The 20,576-nt window shown below is 39.9% G+C and overlaps 1 protein-coding gene across 1 annotated transcript in view; it reads right to left on the bottom strand.

The window, feature by feature from the left end:
* sestd1 (SEC14 and spectrin domains 1) overlaps nucleotides 1–19,944 on the bottom strand; it is a 41,760-nt gene extending 21,816 nt beyond the window's left edge. The window contains exons 1-6 of the mRNA XM_022664367.2: nucleotides 19,818–19,944; nucleotides 15,976–16,042; nucleotides 15,723–15,808; nucleotides 12,817–12,925; nucleotides 10,025–10,115; nucleotides 4,231–4,344 (exon numbers count right to left, since the gene is read on the bottom strand). Coding sequence (XP_022520088.2) covers nucleotides 4,231–4,344; nucleotides 10,025–10,115; nucleotides 12,817–12,925; nucleotides 15,723–15,777 — 369 coding nt within the window. The 5' untranslated portion in view covers nucleotides 15,778–15,808; nucleotides 15,976–16,042; nucleotides 19,818–19,944. The remainder of the gene's footprint in view (nucleotides 1–4,230; nucleotides 4,345–10,024; nucleotides 10,116–12,816; nucleotides 12,926–15,722; nucleotides 15,809–15,975; nucleotides 16,043–19,817) is intronic.
* Between the last annotated feature and the right edge of the window lie 632 nt (nucleotides 19,945–20,576).

The following is a 20,576-nucleotide window of genomic DNA, read 5'->3' as shown; positions in this document are numbered from 1 at the left end:
ACTGGAGCTGCTGGTTCTGGTAAAGTTTACTGGGCTGAACTGGATCTCTCAGTCTCTCAGTCTCCATATGCTCCATATCACTGCCAGACCCACAGTGCTGATCTGAGGGGATTATTACAGCACAGCTCTCGGCCAATCAGCTGCAGCGGAACTGCCCTGTTCAGTGTGTGTGTGTGTGTGTGTGTGTGTGTGTGGTGAAGTGGGTCAGGAGTATGCTAATGAGTGTGTTCTGGAGAACTCCGGCTCGGGTCACTTCCTGCAGTTACTATACTGACCCCCATTCAGCACACACACACACACACGACTGAGTGTGTGTGTGATATATACACACTGTGTGTGTGTGTGCTGAGGTGCATATACACAGTGTGTGTGTGTAAGTGTTGTGTGACAGTGTGTGTGTGTGTATGTACATAGTGTGTGTGTGGTGTGTAGGAATGTGTTTGTCATTGTGTGTGTTGTGCATGTACACAGCGTGTGTGTTTGTGTGTGTACACAGCGTGTGTGTGTGTTATATACACAGTGTGTGTAAGTGTTGTGCACCACTGTTTGTGTATGTACATAGTGTGTATGTACGTGTGCATGTGTGTATATACACACTGTGTGATACAGTGTGTTTACGTACGTACACAGTGTGTGTGTGTGTGTGTGCACTGAACACTGAAAGACATCACCCACCTCTATTTCCCCACCCTACTTCTGTTGCTAGGCAACCTGACATAATTAGGTTATGTTCAAAAAAGAAGGCGGAGCCTTAAGACAAGAAAACAAATGAGCCCCACTCCCAATTGGCTGCAGCTTCCAAAAAGCCCCACCCCCTCAATCTGCTGAGCACCTGTACAGCTTCTTTACCCCACACTCACATCCTGTAGGTCACTGCCCCCCACCGTATCCACCCCCCCTCCAGCTCCTGCTGACTTCAGCACTTTCCAGCTGCTAACACATCTGTCAGCTAATTAACCTACACGATTAATTAGCTAATTAATGAGCCTTTAATTAATTTTACAATCTCTGTATAAACGAGGGGATTACAGGTCTTTGATGTCCAGGGAAATACAGTATATTCAGAACACACTCATTCAGTAGATACTAGATTACACTGATTTTCCTCGGATTCCTTTTCTTAGTATTTATAAATAAGGATTAATCTACAGTTACAGTAGATACAGAATCACCAGCACCGTAATCTGTTGTACCCGTACTGCTCTGTAATTAATCTACAGTTACAGTAGATACAGAATCACCAGCACTGTAATCTGTTGTACCCGTACTGCTCTGTAATTAATCTACAGTTACAGTAGATACAGAATCACCAGCACTGTAATCTGTTGTACCCATACTGCTCTGTAATTAATCTACAGTTACAGTAGATACAGAATCACCAGCATCGTAATCTGTTGTAAACGTACTGCTCTGTAATTAATCTACAGTTACAGTAGATACAGAATCACCAGCACCGTAATCTGTTGTACCCGTACTGCTCTGTAATTAATCTACAGTTACAGTAGATACAGAATCAACAGCACTGTAATCTGTTGTACCCGTACTGCTCTGTAATTAATCTACAGTTACAGTAGATACAGAATCACCAGCACCGTAATCTGTTGTACCCGTACTGCTCTGTAATTAATCTACAGTTACAGTAGATACAGAATCACCAGCACCGTAATCTGTTGTACCCATACTGCTCTGTAATTAATTAATGTAATTTCATGAACTGATGACGCAGAATGTAGCTCAATCCTGTTTTTGAACACAAAAATACTGTCTTAATTTTATCAGGCCTATACTTTAGGCACACTCTGGCCCAGAGCATGAAGGCAATTTATTATCAGTTTAATTTAATCAGCAAAACCTGAGATCAGCAAAAGTCCAGAGACTGAGAATCACAAGACTCCAGATGCTGCCAGCTCTTTACAATTCAATCAGCTGATAATCTGCTACAGACGAAGCACTGTAACCCTCAGAGAGAGAGACGAGACAGTAAAAGCATCAAAACCAACTCAAAACAGTTCTGTTTTGGTGAAAACAACATGATCAGACCTCAATCTGACCAGACTACCAAATAGCTAAACAGGTGCAGTTTAATCTGATTTATTACCCAGATAATAGCATAGAAAATCATCTTATTGTACAGCTCTGTTTGAGTAAAATGAACATTGTTGTTTTATTCTATAAACTACAGACAACATTTCTCCCAAATTCCAAATAAAATATTCTCATTTAGAGCATTTATTTACAGAAAATGAGAAATGTCTGAAATAACAAAAAAAAAAAAAAAAGATGCAGAGCTTTCAGACCTCAAATAATGCAAAGAAAACAAGTTCATATTCATAAAGTTTTAAGAGTTCAGAAATCAATATTTGGTGGAATAACTCCACAGTTTTTGTTTTCATGTATCTTGGCATCATGTTCTCCTCCACCAGTCTTACACACTGCTTTTGGATAACTTTATGCTGCTTTACTCCTGGTGCAAAAATCAAGCAGTTCAGTTTGGTGGTTTGATGGTTTGTGATCATCCATCTTCCTCTTGATTATATTCCAGAGGTTTTTAATTTGGTCAAATCAAAGAAACTCATCATTTTTAAGTGCTTTTATATATTTTTTTTTCCCAGAGCTTTATTTATTTTATTAACCTTACCCTAAACTAAACCAAACCAAGGGGAAAACGCTGCAGGTTAAACATCTGCATCCTGATAGAAATGACTGTGTAACTGAATAAAGTGAAACTGATATTCATACTGGATCTTATCGTGTGTCTGGGAGAAGAAAATCATCATTTTTTAAGTGTCCAGACAGTCCGTCTCTCTAACCAGCGCCTGGAGCAAGATGTCTGCTCTAATAACTGTACTGACAATGATATAAAACCATGAATTATAGACTTATAGTTCTTCCCAGTTTACACCAGACACATCCAATCTACTCAATAAAACTGATTTAGTATCTTTATTTATAGCCCCACTGAGATATACCTGCTTCCTCTGCAGTAGTGAGCCAATTCAGGATTTATATCAGCTCACCAAACGCTGAATCATTTCTTGGAGACGCAGAATCATTTATTGGATATACTGAATCATTTACTGGAGATGCTGAATCAATTATTGGAGATGGTGAATAATTTATTGGAAATATTGGATCATTTATTGGTAATATTTAATTATTTGTTGGAGATGCTGAATCATTTATTGAAGATGTTGAATCATTCATTAGAGATGGTGAATCATTTATTAGACAAGCTGAATCATTTGTTGTAGTTGCTGAATCATTCATCGAAGATGCTGAATCGTTTATTAGAGATTCTGAACCATTTGTCAGAGATTTATTGGAGATGCTGAATCATTTATTGGAAATATTGAATCTTTTTTTTGGTAATACTGAATCATTAATTGAAGATGCTGAATCATTTATCAGAGTTGCTAATTCGTTTATTGTAGTTGCTAAATTGTTTACTCAAGATGCTGAATAATTTATTGGAGATACTGAATCATTTACTGAAAATGCTGAATCATTTATTGGAGTTGCTGAATCATTTATTGGAGATGCTGAATCATTTATTGGAGATGCTGAATCATTTATTGGAGATGCTGAATAATTTATTGGAGATGCTGAATCATTTATTGGAGATGCTGAATCATTTATTGGAGATGCTGAATCATTTATTGGAGATGCTGAATAATTTATTGGAGATGCTGAATCATTTATTGGAGATGCTGAATCATTTATTGGAGATGCTGAATCATTTATTGGAGATGCTGAATCATTTATTGGAGATGCTGAATCATTTATTGGAGATGCTGAATCATTTATTGGAGACGCTGAATCATTTATTAAAGATGCTGAATAATTTATTGGAGATGCTGAATCATTTATTGGAGATGCTGAATCATTTATTGGAGATGCTGAATCATTTATTGGAGACGCTGAATCATTTATTAAAGATGCTGAATCATTTATTAAAGATGCTGAATCATTTATTGGAGATGCTGAATCATTTATTAAAGATGCTGAATCATTTATTGGAGATGCTGAATCATTTATTGGAGATGCTGAATCATTTATTGGAGACGCTGAATCATTTATTAAAGATGCTGAATCATTTATTGAAGATGCTGAATCATTTATTAAAGATGCTGAATCATTTATTGGAGTTGATGAATCATTTATTGAAAATGCAAAATTATTTATCAGAGTTGCTGAATTATTTATAGGAGATATAAAGCCTCCAGAACTCACCTCAAATCCAAGTCGGTCCTTCTCCTTCCAGAAGCAGAAATGGGTGACCTTCTTGTCCCAGAATTCATCTGGCTTCACCACGCACACCAGCGACACCTCGGCCGGGATGACGTTCTGAAAGAGGAGTGCGATGGAGAACAAATCTGATTATCTGACTAACGGCGCCTCAGATAAAACACAGCGCGTGAAACGTACAGATTTACAGCTATTAAAATCTCATTTAAAGCCATTAGAGGAGCAGATTAAAATCATTAACTCGCTCGAAACCAACATAGTCATGCTCTTTACACCACGCCACTAACACATTAAACAATCAGGGCATGAAGCCTAAATCTGGGCTGGAGCAGGATGCAGGATGCACGGGGAGCTGATAGGATGCCAACTTTTAATTAATAGCTCAAAAAAAACACAAAACGCAGCATTAAAACAGCAACACCACCGACACAGTCACGTCCCAAATAACACAGATATATTAAACCATCAACAACACGCCATTAAAAACAGATCAGCCTGCAAAAAACACTGGTGAAAAACACTGGGCCCTATTTAATGACCTATCGGCAAGCCGTACACTGTGAAGCTTGATTCAGGACGTAGTGTCCGTGTGTCTTTGCTATCATAACGATGGGAAAAGTACACGGCTGGAAACGTGCATTAATAACAGGCTGTACTGATTCTGCATGAGCAAATCAGCACTTTCACAAATCATTACAGGTCTTTTTTTTTTGTTACTCCATAGGTGTAATTAAGTTTTTCTGCCTCTCTGCCTCACCCTACCTCAATTTGCCTTGAGATACCTCACCCTAATTTGCACTGCCCCGCCCTACTTCGCTCTGCCACGCACTACCTCATTTTACCTTGAGCTACCTCGCCCTCCTTTGCGCTGCCTCGCCTTACTTTACTCTGCCTCTCTCTGTTTTGTTCAGTCTTATGCTACCTCAATTTACTTTGGGCTACCTCGGCCTAATTCGCATTGCCTCATCATACTTCGCTCTGCCTCGTTCTCTCATTCTGCCTAGCCATACTTCACTTTGCTCTGCCTCGCCCTACCTCAGTCTGCCTTATGTTACCTCACCCTACTTTAGGCTGCCTCATCTTACTTTGGGCTACTTTGCCCTACCTCACCTCTGAATAATTTGCATTGCCTCATCATACTTCGCTCTGCCTCACCCTATTTTGTTCTGCCTTATGCTACCTCACCCTACTTTAGGCTAATTCGCATTGCCTCATCATACTTCGCTCTGACTCGCCCTACCTCAGTCTGCCTAACCTTACTTCACTTCGCTCTGTCTCATTCTACCTCGCTCTGCTTGCCCTAATTTGCTCTGCCTCACCTTACTTCGCTCTGCCTCATCCTACTTCACACTGCCTTGCTTTAATTCTCTCTGCCTCGCCCTACTTCGGTCTACCTTGAGCTACCTCACCCTTATTTGAATTGCCTCATCATACTTCAACCTGCCTCGCTCTTATTTGCATTGCCTCATCCTACCTTAGTTTAACTTTAGCTGCCTCACCCTATTTCGCTTTAGGTAGATCTGCATCACTCTACCTCTCAGTGCCTCATTCTACTTCACACTGCCTCGTTCTTCCTCGCTCTTCTTGCCCTAATTTGCTCTGCCTCACCTTACTTCGCTCTGCCTCATCCTACTTTGCACTGCCTTGCTTTACTTCACTCTGCCTCGCCCTACTTCGGTCTGCCTTGGGCTACCTCGGCCTAATTTGCATTGCCTCATCATACTTCACCCTGCCTTGCCCTAATTTGCATTGCCATACCCTACCTCAGTTTAACTTTAGCTGCCTCACCCTATTTCGCTTAAGGTAGAGCTGCCTCAGTCTACCTCTCTCTTCATAGCTCTGCCTCACTCTGCCTCGCTCTACTTGCTGCAGCATCAATCTACTTCACTCTGCCTTGCCCTACCTTACATCGCTCTCCATAGCTCTGCTTCCCCTACTTTGCTCTCTGTAGCTCTGCCTCACTCTGCCTCCAGCCCTGTTATGTCATGTGAGCACAGGCTGCAGTATGTGGAGCTCCCCCTGTGGCAGCATGTAGGTAATGCAGTTTCAGATTGCTTATATTTACAATTCATATTAAATCACAGTCTTATCCATGTGTTTATTGCGATATATAATTAAAAAAACTGATTTATCTTAAAATGCACTTTGGGGGGGAACTTGTGAAATGCCATTCTTTACTTCTTAAATCTATTATTATGCCTCAATCAGACAATTTAATATATTTTTTCAACAAAGTCAGAGAGTAACGGGGTAAAATGCAGATCTGATCTGCACTTATAACACCTTTACTCTTTACTATATCGTAATTTATCCTTATTTACACTCAGACAGACGATTCCACCACTGATATAAAACTCAAACCAGGCACTAATAACCAGTCCCCTCCTCCCAGTCATACTGGAAACCATCATCAAACACAAACTGGATCCAAACAGCTCTGGGCGATCAGAGCGAGTGAAGTAGGTCAACACACAGTTTATATTCCTGCTCCTCCTCTGAGCTTCTGGGTCACAGAACACACTGAGATTCATACAGCAAATAAAAGATCAGAGCTTCTTATATCAAACCACAGAGCCCCGCCCGAGCTGCTGATCTCATGATCTCATGATAACCATTTAACTCATCATTTTAACACGGCAGAGAACATCCTGCACACACACACAGAAACACACACACACAGACACACTTTAACTTCACACAGATCACTAACACAATAATCATAACACACTCTCTAGGGGTAGGCGATACGGCCCTAAAATATCATCATGATATATTTCATGTTATTTTTACGATAATGATACTCTTAGCAATATAACAAAACACTAAATTAAAAATATATAATTATTTCAAGAATACACAACTGTAACAAAATAAAAAAAACTATATATTAATTAATTTATTATTTTTTTTAGTCTAATGCTTTATATTTTGATTCTTATATTCTTAGTTCATTATTATTCATTTTATCATTTCTTATCGTTCTTATCATTTTACTTTACTTTTAATATTATCTTTTGATTTATTTCATTTTTTTGACAAATTCTTTACTTTTGTTTCGTACTAATTTGTTTTTTTTAATGGTCTTTTCGAAATGTTCTATTTTACATATATATTTTACACATACAGAATTTTAAGAACTTTTAAAAAGTATCCTCAAGTGCAGTCACCAAAAAGACAATCAAAAACGTTATGTGAAGAAACTGGCACTCATCAGGACCACCTCAGGAAAGAAAAGGAAGAGCGAGAGTTTCCTCTGTTTTACAGGATAAGTTTATTTAAAAGTTACCAGCCTCAGAAACCACAAATTAACAAACAGCTTCTCAGATAAGATTATTTTAGAGTATTTAGGTTTGTTTAACACTGTTTTTAAGTTACTACAGGATTCCTTATGAGTTCCTTTATAGTCTGGATTCATTTACCTTTTATTTTACTATTAACAGATTGATGTTTTCCCTGCAGAAAAACAAGCTCCATTCATATGATCTCTCTCGTCAGTATCTAGTGTATCCAGTGTGAATTTCTGGTGTTTATTCAGTGAACAGGAGGCTCCATATGTCAGGAAACAGGAGGACATGCTGAAATGTGACCGTGGGGAAATATCTGCGTCTGCAGCACGACCTGGTACTTCCTGCCAATCAGGACGTGCTGTAGAACACGGCGAGTGTGCCAGCATCACATCAGACTCACGGATCAGATCAGGAGTCATCATCAGTTCTGATCCGGAGGGAGATCAACCAGAAATATGTTGGGAAAATTAAAGCTTTAATAAAAGTACTCCCTCAACCAGAACCGGTTCTGCCTGCTTCAGTTTTACACTGGAGATACAAGGTTAATGATACTGTAATAAGATGTGTTTGACTAAAGGCCAATTTATACTTATTTATAGGGATGCAGCTTTTCTGGTATCGGCCGATACCGAGTACCGATACCGATACAAACTGTCTTATGCTGAATGAGATATAATAATCTGATTGGCTGCTCCTTAGTTTGCGCCTTTTTTTGAAAGATCTGTTAAGATGATTGGCTGCAGCAGATAACGATTGACAAGGGGCTCCTCTTGTTGACTTAAAATTATTCAACTGAACATGTAATGATCAATGTATATATGGTAAAAACATAGGAACATCTTTAGGCGCTTTTCAGATTTTCTATTATTTTTATTTTTTTTATTACAAGATATATGTGCAGTGTATTCAGATCTGTATTGTGTAAACTGATATAGAAGTTGTAAAGTTGCTCACCAGGAGATGGTGGATGGCAGTAATCCTGCTCCATAGTTAGCGTTCGGCTTGGTTAGCAGGTTATTGTACTCTGGTTTGGTTGTTTACGTTTGCTGTTTAGCATTAGCGTTGGGCTCGGTTAGCGTCGGGCTCGGTTAGCGTCGGGCTCGGTTAGCGTCGGGCTCGGTTAGCGTCGGACTCGGTTAGCGTCGGACTCGGTTAGCGTCGGACTCGGTTAGCGTCGGGCTCGGTTAGCGTCGGGCTCGGTTAGCGTCGGGCTCGGTTAGCGTCGGGCTCGGTTAGCGTCGGGCTCGGTTAGCGTCGGGCTCGGTTAGCGTCGGGCTCGGTTAGCGTCGGGCTCGGTTAGCGTCGGACTCGGTTAGCGTCGGACTCGGTTAGCGTCGGACTCGGTTAGCGTCGGACTCGGTTAGCGTCGGACTCGGTTAGCGTCGGACTCGGTTAGCGTCGGACTCGGTTAGCGTCGGACTCGGTTAGCGTCGGACTCGGTTAGCGTCGGACTCGGTTAGCGTCGGACTCGGTTAGCGTCGGACTCGGTTAGCGTCGGACTCGGTTAGCGTCGGACTCGGTTAGCGTCGGACTCGGTTAGCGTCGGACTCGGTTAGCGTCGGGCTCGGTTAGCGTCGGGCTCGGTTAGCGTCGGGCTCGGTTAGCGTCGGGCTCGGTTAGCGTCGGGCTCGGTTAGCGTCGGGCTCGGTTAGCGTCGGGCTCGGTTAGCGTCGGGCTCGGTTAGCGTCGGGCTCGGTTAGCAGGGTAATGTACTCAGGTTTGGTTGTTTGCCATTTGCTGTTTGAGTAAAAAGGCACGCTGCTGCAGTAGCTCTTGCTATGCCTGCCGATACCCATTGCCGATACAGATACTGTGTGTAAGTGCCCTACTTATTTAAATACTAAAAAAACAATTTAAAACACACACACACACACACACATATATATATATAAATAAACAAGACAGTGGCAATACTGTTCGCATGCGTGACAGTGCAACGCTTCACGTTAAGTTTCACTTTAATCCCAGCCACAATCTCAAATATGAATGATGAGTTCAGTCCAAACATTAAGAGCTTGCTCTTCTGCCACTAAAACAATCATTCACTACAGTTGTCAATTTTACCGCGTTCTCTACCTGTTTTTACCTTCATTTGGTTGCATAAATTCTGATCTGACTGTGCACACAGAGTCACATTTCTGCAATTTATAGGATTTTAAATACCATATACCATATTTGTCGAGTGGCTTTACTGCTTCTTAATACCTGACTGGTAGAATTCATACATGAAGTGCACCAGATTATAAGGAGCACAGACCATTTTTGGAAAATTAAAGGATTTTAAGTGCAGCTTACAGTGTGAAAAATACGGTATTGATATGACCCAGATCTGTATCGAAATAATCAGAGATTCAATGCATCTTTTCCTGTTTACACGAACACACAAATGACACGTAGGATGTAAAATATCAGATTTGAGCCTCACTTACCTGCTGCGTCTAATTAATTTTTTTAATGATTATTTTTTAAATTAAAAAAGTGTATTTTCTCACCTGTAACATCAGAACAACTGTCTTCACCACATTCCACTGAGACTTCCTCCCATCCACGATCACAGTGAATCCCCTCGCTTTACACTTCTCACTGAGAGAGAGAGAGAGAAACATTCAGATGTTAAAACATTAGTTTAAAATGACTTATTGATAATTTTGCAGTTGGAAAACGAGCTACATGGCAACAGCAATCAAAAATAGCAATGCACACTATATACTATGGAGGACGAAAAACGGCACAAGTATAAATAAATAAATTCACATATAAATGCATTAATTAATAAATAAATAAATGAAAATGTGAAGAAATGTGGAAATAAATAAATAATTAAATATAGAAATGTTGAAATAAAGGAATAAGTAAATAATTAAATAAATAAATGTTGAAACAATCAATCAATAAATAAATTCAGAAATGCAGAAACAGTCCCAAATAAAGGTTCATGCATGGAAACGAGGAAATGAATTCCTGATATAATGTTAAGTGTGTACTTTTTCATGACAAAACGTATTTGTTAATTTATTTATTTATCTATACAGTTATTTATGCATGCATTTATTTATTTACCTACTTTTTTTAATATGCACTTATTTATTTATACTAATGTCATTTCTCACAGAGTTTCCAGGAGCAAGAGCCCAAAAACGGCAGGTTTAAGTTCATTTTTACTCTCTACTCACATAAATGACACTAAATAAAGCATTCAGCATCACTGATCACACTGACTTTCAGTTTACTTTTACTCCGTACCTACTATCTACTACACAACAGTCTGTTTTCCAGCTAAAAGATACAGGAGAGCTGTACAGGACTAGGATCGTAACGTTAGCTAAGCTAACTTAGCCTTGTGTGTTGACATAGTGTATTGCAGCGCATCAACAAACCTAAAAACATTGTCTGGAGTTTGTAAATAATGTACATTTCCTAATATTTTAATGAGTTTTTCATACTTCTGTTTTCCATGGGTGCATAATAAAGTCTGATCTAACTGTTATTATATAAGCTTTAATTGTAACCCCTGTAATGTGATATATTATTCTTCTGTTTCCACCCCCTGAAACTACTCATCAGACCTGCTCATGGTTTACCAGTGATGTGGCACCTCCCTGAACCCTGGGTGACTCCTCTGTTCTCCTCTACAGTAACGCTAAGCAGTGTGAAGGCAGCTGGGGGGGGGAGATTTTGTACAGATGATTGTTTTGGAAGCGTCTGAAGAGCGTCGTTCAGACAGCAGCAGGGATCCGCTGGCATTTAAACCCACTCTGCTTCAACCCGGGCGGCTCAGGAACCGACGCCAGCCTCATTAACAAGCTGAAAGATCAGGAGAGCTGAGCTGATCTGAGGAGTGACCCCACAGACGCTGGAGTGGAAACACTGCAGGATACAGCGCACCACTCAAAAACACTCAACACACTCAACACACGAGCAGAAAGAGCTTAAACCTGATTTACTAATTACAGTTAACCTTTACTGCATCCTCCACAACCTGCATCCTGCACTACCTCCAAACAACCACAGGGGGAGCTCTACACACTGTCTGCTCATCTACGTCCACATTAATGATGTCCCGAGGCTGGAGGTAGAGCGAGGCAGAGTGTGGCAGATGGGATAAAGCAAGGTACACTGAGGCAGAGAGGGTAAGAGTGAAGTTGAGGGTAGAGAGAGATACAGCAAGGTAGAGCAAGGATACAGTGAGGTACAGTGAGGCAGAGTGGGATAGAGTGAGGTAGAGTGAGATATATCGAGGTAGAGTAAGGTAGAGTGAGATATAGTGAGGACAGAATGAGATCTAGTGAGGTGGAGTGAGATATAGCGAAGTAGAGTGAGATACAGTGAGGTAGAGTGAGATACAGTGAGATATAGTGAGGGAGATATAGTGAGGTAGAAAGAGATATAGTGAGGGTAGAGTGAGATATAGCGAGGTAGTGTGAGATACAGTGAGATATAGTGAGGTAGAATGAGATATAGTGAGGGTAGAGTGAGATATAGCGAGGTAGTGTGAGATACAGTGAGATATAGTGAGGTAGAATGAGATATAGTGAGGGTAGAGTGAGATATAGTGAGGTAGTGTGAGATACAGTGAGATATAGTGAGGGAGATATAGTGAGGTAGAATAAGATATAGTGAGGTAGAGTGAGATATAGTGAGGTAGAGTGAGATACAGTGAGGAAGTGTGAGATACAGTGAGGAAGTGTGAGATACAGTGAGGAAGTGTGAGATACAGTGAGGAAGTGTGAGATACAGTGAGATATAGTGAGGGAGATATAGTGAGGTAGAATGAGATAGTGAGGTAGAGTGAGATATAGTGAGGTAGTGTGAGATACAGTGAGATATAGTCAGGTAGAATGAGATATAGTGAGGGTAGAGTGAGATATAGTGAGGTAGTGTGAGATACAGTGAGATATAGTGAGGGAGATATAGTGAGGTAGAGTGAGATATAGTGAGGTAGAGTGAGATATAGTGAGGTAGAGTGAGATATAGTGAGGTAGTGTGAGATACAGTGAGATATAGTGAGGTAGTGTGAGATACAGTGAGATATAGTGAGGTAGAATGAGATATAGTGAGGTAGAGTGAGATATAGTGAGGTAGTGTGAGATACAGTGAGATATAGTGAGGGAGATATAGTGAGGTAGAATGAGATATAGTGAGGTAGAGTGAGATATAGTGAGGTAATGTGAGATACAGTGAGATATAGTGAGGGAGATATAGTGAGGTAGAGTGAGATACAGTGAGATATAGGGAGGTTAGAGTGAGATACAGCAGGTACAGCATGTGGTACAGGTGAGCTCACCTGGGGATGCCGAGCAGGTAATCTAGGGTGGAGCTGAGCTCCTCCATGCTGGTCTGCTCTGTACATAGTGGGATGGTGAGGATGAGGCCGCTGCGCCGATCTTTACCCCCTGAAACAGAGACGAGCAGAAATAAACCAGATAAATGAGATAAATCCCCATTAAACACCTGCAGAAAGATCTTAAAACTGCTGTTGGGGGAGGAAACCCTTTAAACCCTTTAAGTCCGGCCCATTTCTGGAGGAGTTTTGCATGAAATTATATCATATTTTGATTTTTCTTCTTTCAGATTTTTGCATTGTTCTAATTCACACAAAGAAAATAAACATAACAAAACATGTGTAATTCTAATAACTTTCTGGAAGAAAATCAGGGGTGCCAAAATCATGTTCCCATCATTACAGACCCCTATAACCAATCACGCCGCCCTCCATCTGATTCCCTAAGTGAGATGAAGTTGTTTCCAGATGTCGGTGCGGCTGAAACACGCTTTAAATCTCCAGCCTGAGAAAAGCTGCTGTAAGTGGGGAGAAAAACCACACGCTCTTAATGCTGCGGCTCAAGGACACGACCAAAACATTCCATCATCACAAATACAGCTACAGAGAAAGAGAGCACCGCTAAAACCAGGCGCAACTATTCCCATAATAACTGTGCTCTCTCGGGGCTCTGTCAGCTGATGGCAAGCTGCATGACTGGGATTCGAATAGGGCTTCACGACACATCGTTTAAGCATCGTCATGGCGATGTGTGAATGCACAATAGTCACGTCGCAAGGCAATTAAATCAAACACATCATGTTGCAACGTTTTGATTCTTAACACAAGAAGAAGTAGATACACAGCGCTGTCTCTGTGTCTGTGTGAGTGACAGGCTGCTGCTGCCTGAGAAGCATGAGGGGGAGGAGTAAACAACCACATGGTTGGGCACGTGCTTGTAAACGTGATCACGTGTGGAAAGCTGTGCTCCTCAGTCCAGCACAGTTTATCAGTGCAGATATTTCCAGTTACAGCTGAATTCACGCTTTTAATCCCAGAAAAACAAACGCTCTTATTTACCTTTTAAAAAGACATTTAAATAGATTAATTAAAGGGCTGATTATTGTTGTTTTGCTATTTTTCTCGGGGTTTGAGAGCTCTGCGCTGACTTAGCTCTTGATTGGTCCGGACGTGAGACAGTGCGTGGGTGGGGGTGGGGCTGGTGATGTCATGGGAACTGTCTTGTTTAATATCGCAATATATATATATATATATTAAAAAAAGAACTTTTGCAATGTAATTTTTTTCTAATATTGTGCAGCTCTAGTTAGTATAAATCAGTGTATGCATGGTATCATTTCAGAAACTTGGCTTTGTCCCACCATGTTATTAGGTCACTTATTTTAAAACATTTTAATGTTGGCATTATTTAAATGCAACAAAACTTAAAAGGCTAATATTTTAATAAACATTATACATTAGTAATTAATCTCAAATAAACAACAAAACAAATCTAAAATAGTAACACAATAAAAATATAAAATACATACTTTTTTATTTGACTAAAATCCATTAGATTAAGACTAAAACTAGACTTAAACTAATAATAACAACTAAAAAAGCCTAAAATGTGACTAAAACTAAAACAAAATCAAAAATTAAAAATCACCTGTCAAAATTAACACTGCTGCCGAAACAATTGGTTTCAGTATATACTATATATACACACTATATTGTGGCTGCTAAATTGTATTTTCTGATCTGAAATTAGTAAAAATAAAGGTAATAATAATAAAAAAACGGTATTTGTTGAGGGTAACTCTTAAAAATCCATCAGTAAGAACAGCAGCAGCACCTTCTGCTCAGTAATCTGTTCGGACGCTTCTGGCCGACCTGCTGCTGCTGCTGCTGGAGGTAATTTGTGTTCAGTAATGATTTAATTCAGATTTTACACTCTTGTTTACAGTTTCTCTCAGCGAGGTCAGAAAACGATGAAATGACCACAGATTACAGAAACAGCGCCGCGAGCCGAGAGGACGCTAATGAAGTGGAATCGAGTTAAAGAAGCACCTCTTATTCCACACTCTCACAGCTCATTAAAACACAACAGAGGGGGGTGAAGGATTCTGGGTAATCAGCGCTCAAATCACAATTAGGATTTTAGAATTATCTAGCACACTTATTAACACAGAGCTTATTTAACCATATTTTGTGTTTTCTTATGAAAATTCAACTGTGAGAACTGAGGCTGGGGTGGATTTCCACGCTGGTGTTTGATAAGAAGCAGAATTAGGAGAAGATTTCTAAAAGATAAATGAAAAATAGAGCTTTAAAATAAGATTAATATGTATTAAAACACTCATCATCATGAGACCAATTAAGAGACCACTTAAAAATGATTTTAAAAATGAGTTGAGAAATGAGAACCTCGGGAATAGAATCAAGAGGAAGATGGATGATCACAAACCATCAAACCACCAAACTGAACTGCTTGAATTTTTGCACCAGGAGTAAAGCAGCATAAAGTTATCCAAAAGCAGTGTGTAAGACTGGTGGAGGAGGAGAACATGATGCCAATATTGTGATTAAGAACCACCAGGATTATTCCCCCAAATATTGATTTCTGAACTCTTAAAACTTTATGAATATGAACTTGTTTTCTTTGCATTATTTGAGGTCTGAAAGCTCTGCATCTTTTTTGTTATTTCAGACATTTCTCATTTTCTGTAAATAAATGCTCTAAATGAGAATATTTTTATTTGGAATTTGGGAGAAATGTTGTCTGTAGTTTATAGAATAAAACAACAATGTTCATTTTACTCAAACATAAACCTATAAATAGCAAAATCAGAGAAACTGATTCAGAAACTGAAGTGCTCTGTTCCTTTTTTCAAATGGTGTATAATGAATAAAATGTAATTATTCAGTACCTGAGAGAAAGGCCAGCTTCTTCTTCAGTACAGGCAGTATGGTGGACGCCTCCATGATGAACTGAGTAGCTCCTCAAATCAGACAGCTGCAAGAAATGAATGCAGGTTACACCACTTTAAAACTACTGTAGCTGAAACACTGTAGAGCAGAGTCTAACTAAACTAAAAAAAAAAAAACTAATTTTACGTTCACCACAAACATATAAAATCAAAATTAACCAATCAGACTTAACACCAGAAATCTCCCACTTACCTCAAAATCTGCTCCAGAATATCAATCATTCTCTAATTAATCACTCGCTCCATCCACAACCCATCCTCTACAGAGAGAGAGAGAGAGAGAGAGAGAGAGAGAGAAAGAAAGAGAAAAGAGAAGAAAGAGAAAGAGAAAAGAGAGAGAGAGAGAAAAAAGAGACAGAAAAAAGAAATAGAAAAGAAAGAAAAGAGAAGAGAAAAAAGAGAGAAAAAGAAAAAAGAAAAGAGAAAAGAGAAGAGAGAGAAAAAGAGAGAGAGAGAAAGAGAGAATAATGAGCATAGTCAGTAAAAACTGTCTATGTAAAAACATAAGAACAGACAGAAACACCTCCCAAAAAAGTCAACAAATACATTTATTGGCGATATATTACATTACATTACATTACATTACATTACATTACATTACGCAGATGCTTTTGCCCGAAACGTCTAACAATAATGATGTTAATTTAGTAATAAAAGTTTAAGGTAAAAACATGTTTAGACAGGACGTGTATGTTATACTGTATTCTTTACTGTATTTATTTGTTTAGTCTTATTTAGTTTCACGCCGCAGTTTAGTGACTGAGAGCACTAAACAAACTAAATTAAAAGAATATATATATATATATCAGTAGTTGCAGCTAGGCCTGTCACAATACCATTTTTTGCAAACAATATTTTGTCCCAAAAATGATTGCGAATTTAGAGGTCGATAAATGCCAACGATATTGTTGGCATTTATCGACCTCTAAATTGGCACTAATAAAATTATATTATAATATCGTAACAAAGGAATTAACCCTTTTAAAGACAATAAACTTTCCATTCCTGTTTACACTCCTATTTTGGAACCTGAAAAGCTCCAGCTTGAATCAAAGTATTTTATATATAGTAGGTTCTTCAGTGTGTACAATATATACAGTACATATACATTGCAAAATGCAGAGGCAGGGGAACCGTGGGTCTGCCTCCACACCATGATGTGCTGCAGCCCCGGTCTGTCCCAGCTGGCACGCGTTGAACCAGCATAAAGTCCAGTCCCTGCCTCAGCCTTCACTCTAGATATATGCTGATTGTGAATAAAAGGCTGAGGCAACACAAACCTAAGAGACACTAAAATTAAGCAACTACTGTTTCTTTAAGTTTGTTTTTGTGTGTTGGTAGAGGACATTTTTCCTAATAAAAGGTATGTTTTGAGTTAATTAATTCCCTGTGTCTGTGTTTCTCTGTGCTTCCGCACTACCTGGTCACTGCAGTCACCAGGTGCATTTTGTAAGTAAAACATAAAGGGCAATATCACGATTATTAAAATTGAGATTGAGGTCATGTCTATTTACTAAACGGTAAGTTCATAACTTAATATAATTATTGTGACAGGCCTAGTTGCAGAAGTGTATTCTTGATTTTTTCAGTGTCATATTTCCAGAAGTATTATTATCATGAAAATACCATGAGATATCGTAATATTATTTTAGGGCCATATCGCACAGCCCTACTTTAAATCAGGACTTGACAAACTGAAGAGCCTGAAAGTCCAGATGAAACAGAGCAGGAGTGAAAGTGGAGAAAGCTTGTGAAAGCAGGAGTGAAGTGTCTCGGACAGTACAGGGCTGCTCTGCTTCTGCTGTATCTGCGAGTTGTTGGTGGACGAGTGCAGAGTAATCACTCCCCGTCTGATTCATTCGGGGGTAAAAGGACAGTTCCAGATAAACTGCTTAGTGTAGGAATTCTCCTGTAAGCATCCCATAATCAGCAGCAGCAGCAGAACCAGCGTCCAGCTCGGCCCGGTTCAGCTCCGACCAGCCGGGCAAGAAAAAGCCATAAAAAACCAAAGCCACAACAGCTCTGCGTTATTAACGTCCTAAACAGCAGTAAAATCTGCAGGAGCCGAGCTAATCCAGCTGGACCACACTAAACACAGCTCTGCAGGAGCTACAGCAATAAACCATAAGCTGATGCTCCATAAGCTGAGAATAAATACATACATAAATATATAATATAAATAAATTAATAAATAAATTAGAACGTGAGCTCAGCAGTGATTGGTAAAGCCGGAGTCGGGACCGCGGCCACGGTACGCTCGACCCGTTACAGCAAACTGTGAAAAACTCTGGAGCTCAGATCCTTCAGAACCTGCAGAAACCATCATCAGTGTGAGGAAGGTTATAAAGTTCTGAATCCAGATTACTGCACATTTCCACTTTACCCACGAGCTTCACTGCGCTGCTCACAACTCAAATATTCATATTATCTCAGATATTTCCCTATAAACCTTATCAAATAAAATAAAATCTACACAGCACAACCCTCAGTATATCAGAGCTTCTGAACCGAGGAAAACTGAAAACTGGGTCAGAACAAGAACATCTTCAAAACAGCAACAGCAAGTGATTCTAGATTTTTCTCATTCAGACAAATTGACTGAGGCTTTAAAGTGTAAGTAACTCCACCCTCAGCATGAAAATTGCAAAATAAATAAATAATAAAAAAATTAATTAATTAATTAATTAGTTATTTGGAGGGATAATTTGGGAGGGGCACTGGGTGATGTATGGGTTTAGGGGCGGGGCAGAAGGGAGAGCTGATTGGCTGTGCTGCAGCAGAGCAGTGTGCAGGGGGCGGTATTACTGATTGACTGATTTGCATATTGCGAGTGTCCGCGTTCCAAAGTATTATTATAAAACCTATTATTTCATGCAAAATCGTTTTTTTTACGAAATATACGAAAGTACTCTTATAATTTTTCTTAAACTTTAAGATATCAGCAGAAAGAAAATGAGAAGAAAATCAGCAAACAATTATCAGAAGATCACCAGAAGGATGATCAGCAGAAAAATCCACAAAAGATCAGCAGAAAGAAGATGATCAGCAGAAGGATGATCAGCGAAAAGAAGATCAGCACGGGGATGATCAGCAGAAGAAAGATAAGCAGTAATATCAGCAGTAAGATCAACAAAAAGAAGGAGATCAGCAGAACGAAGATCAGCAGAACGAACATCAGCAGAACGAAGATGATCAGTAGAACGAAGATCAGCAGAACGAAGATGATCAGCAGAACGAAGATGATCAGCAGAACAAAGATCAGCAGAAAGATGATGAGCAGAACGAAGATAATGAGCAGAACCGTGATGATGAACAGAACGAAGATGATCAGCAGAACGAAGATCAGCAGAAAGAAGATGATCAGCAGTAGGATCAGCAGAAATAACACCAGCAAAAAAAAAGATGATCAGCAGAAAAAAGATCAGCAAAGATCAGCAGCAGCAGAAAGATCCGCAGGAAGATGAAGATCAGCGAAATGATGAAGATCAGCAGAAAAATCCACAGAAGATCAGCAGAAGCAGCTGCATGGAGCATGCCTGAAACCTTATATACCCATTCAGCAGTTCCATGCACATGTATACAATGTTGAGCACAGAAAGTGGAAATCCATCCCTGGATTTCGCTCCAACCGCCTGGGCGGCTGCAGCGGAGCCGTCCAGGCGGTTGGTGCGAAATCCCGGGACGGATTTCCACTCTCCGGACCTGGACTAGCCACACATACTGCTGACAATACCCTCCCAATGACAAACCAGCTAAACAGCGCATTTCTCACTATTATTAAAACACGTACACGCGAATAAACACTCGATTTAGACAACAAAAGCCTTAAAAAAAACAATTTAATTACATAAAAACAGCTTAAAACTGTAAAACCAGCTAAAACTAACCTAGTTCAACCCATAAATCCACACCGCAACATCTGCAGCCGCAGCTAACACACACTAACACACACACCAGCAGCTCAAATACACCAGTATAACCAGTTTAAGAGACTGTAAACCAGTTATTTACCCTTTACTGGGTGGTAAATGTTACCTTTTCCCGGGTTTGGAGCCTAAAAATCCCCCGTTTAGAGCAGAACCGCTGGGAAACGCAGCGCTAACCCCGCTAGCCGTTTGCTGTGTTTTGTCGGAGAGGGGGTTGGGCCTCGCCCACCGTAGCCACGTCCACACCGCCGCCGCAGCCAATGAAATCCGACACTGCAGTGGGTGGGCCGAGCCTGGCCCGCGCCTGCGCAGTGGGCAGCGCGTCATTCAAACGTGAGAGAAAAGTGTTAAATCATGTGTTACAACAAATGTAACTCTTGCTCTTCCTCTCCTGGGGGAGGTCCTGATGAGTCCCAGTTCCATCATTATAACATTTTGATGTTTTTTTTTTTTTTGCAACTGCACTTAAGAAGACTTAGAAAAAATTATTTCCTTGGTCGGTCCTGATGAGTGCCAGTTCTATCATTATAACATTTTAGATGTTTGTTTTTGTTTTTTGCGACTGCACTCGAGGATACTTTCAAAAGTAACTCTTGCTTCTCCTTTTCTGGGGCGGCCCTGATGAGTGCCATTTCCATCGTTTTTGACCGCTTTGTTCTTTTTTTTCGACCACATTCGAGGATGCTTCCAAAAGTTCTCGAAAGTAACTCCTGCTCTTTCTTTCCTGGGGAAGGTCATTATAAGTGCCAGTTCCATCAGTGTGAGTTTTTTTACTGTTTTGGTCATTTTTGCGAGCGCACTCAAGGATACTTTCAAAAGTTTTTTTTTTCCTGGGTCGGTCCTGATGAGTGCCAGTTCCATCATTATA

The sequence above is a fragment of the Astyanax mexicanus genome, chromosome 11, assembly GCF_023375975.1.
Source record: "Astyanax mexicanus isolate ESR-SI-001 chromosome 11, AstMex3_surface, whole genome shotgun sequence".
Taxonomy (NCBI): Eukaryota; Metazoa; Chordata; class Actinopteri; order Characiformes; family Acestrorhamphidae; genus Astyanax; species Astyanax mexicanus.
Note: the sequence above shows the minus strand (reverse complement) of the source record. Positions and strands in the feature narration are given on the sequence as shown.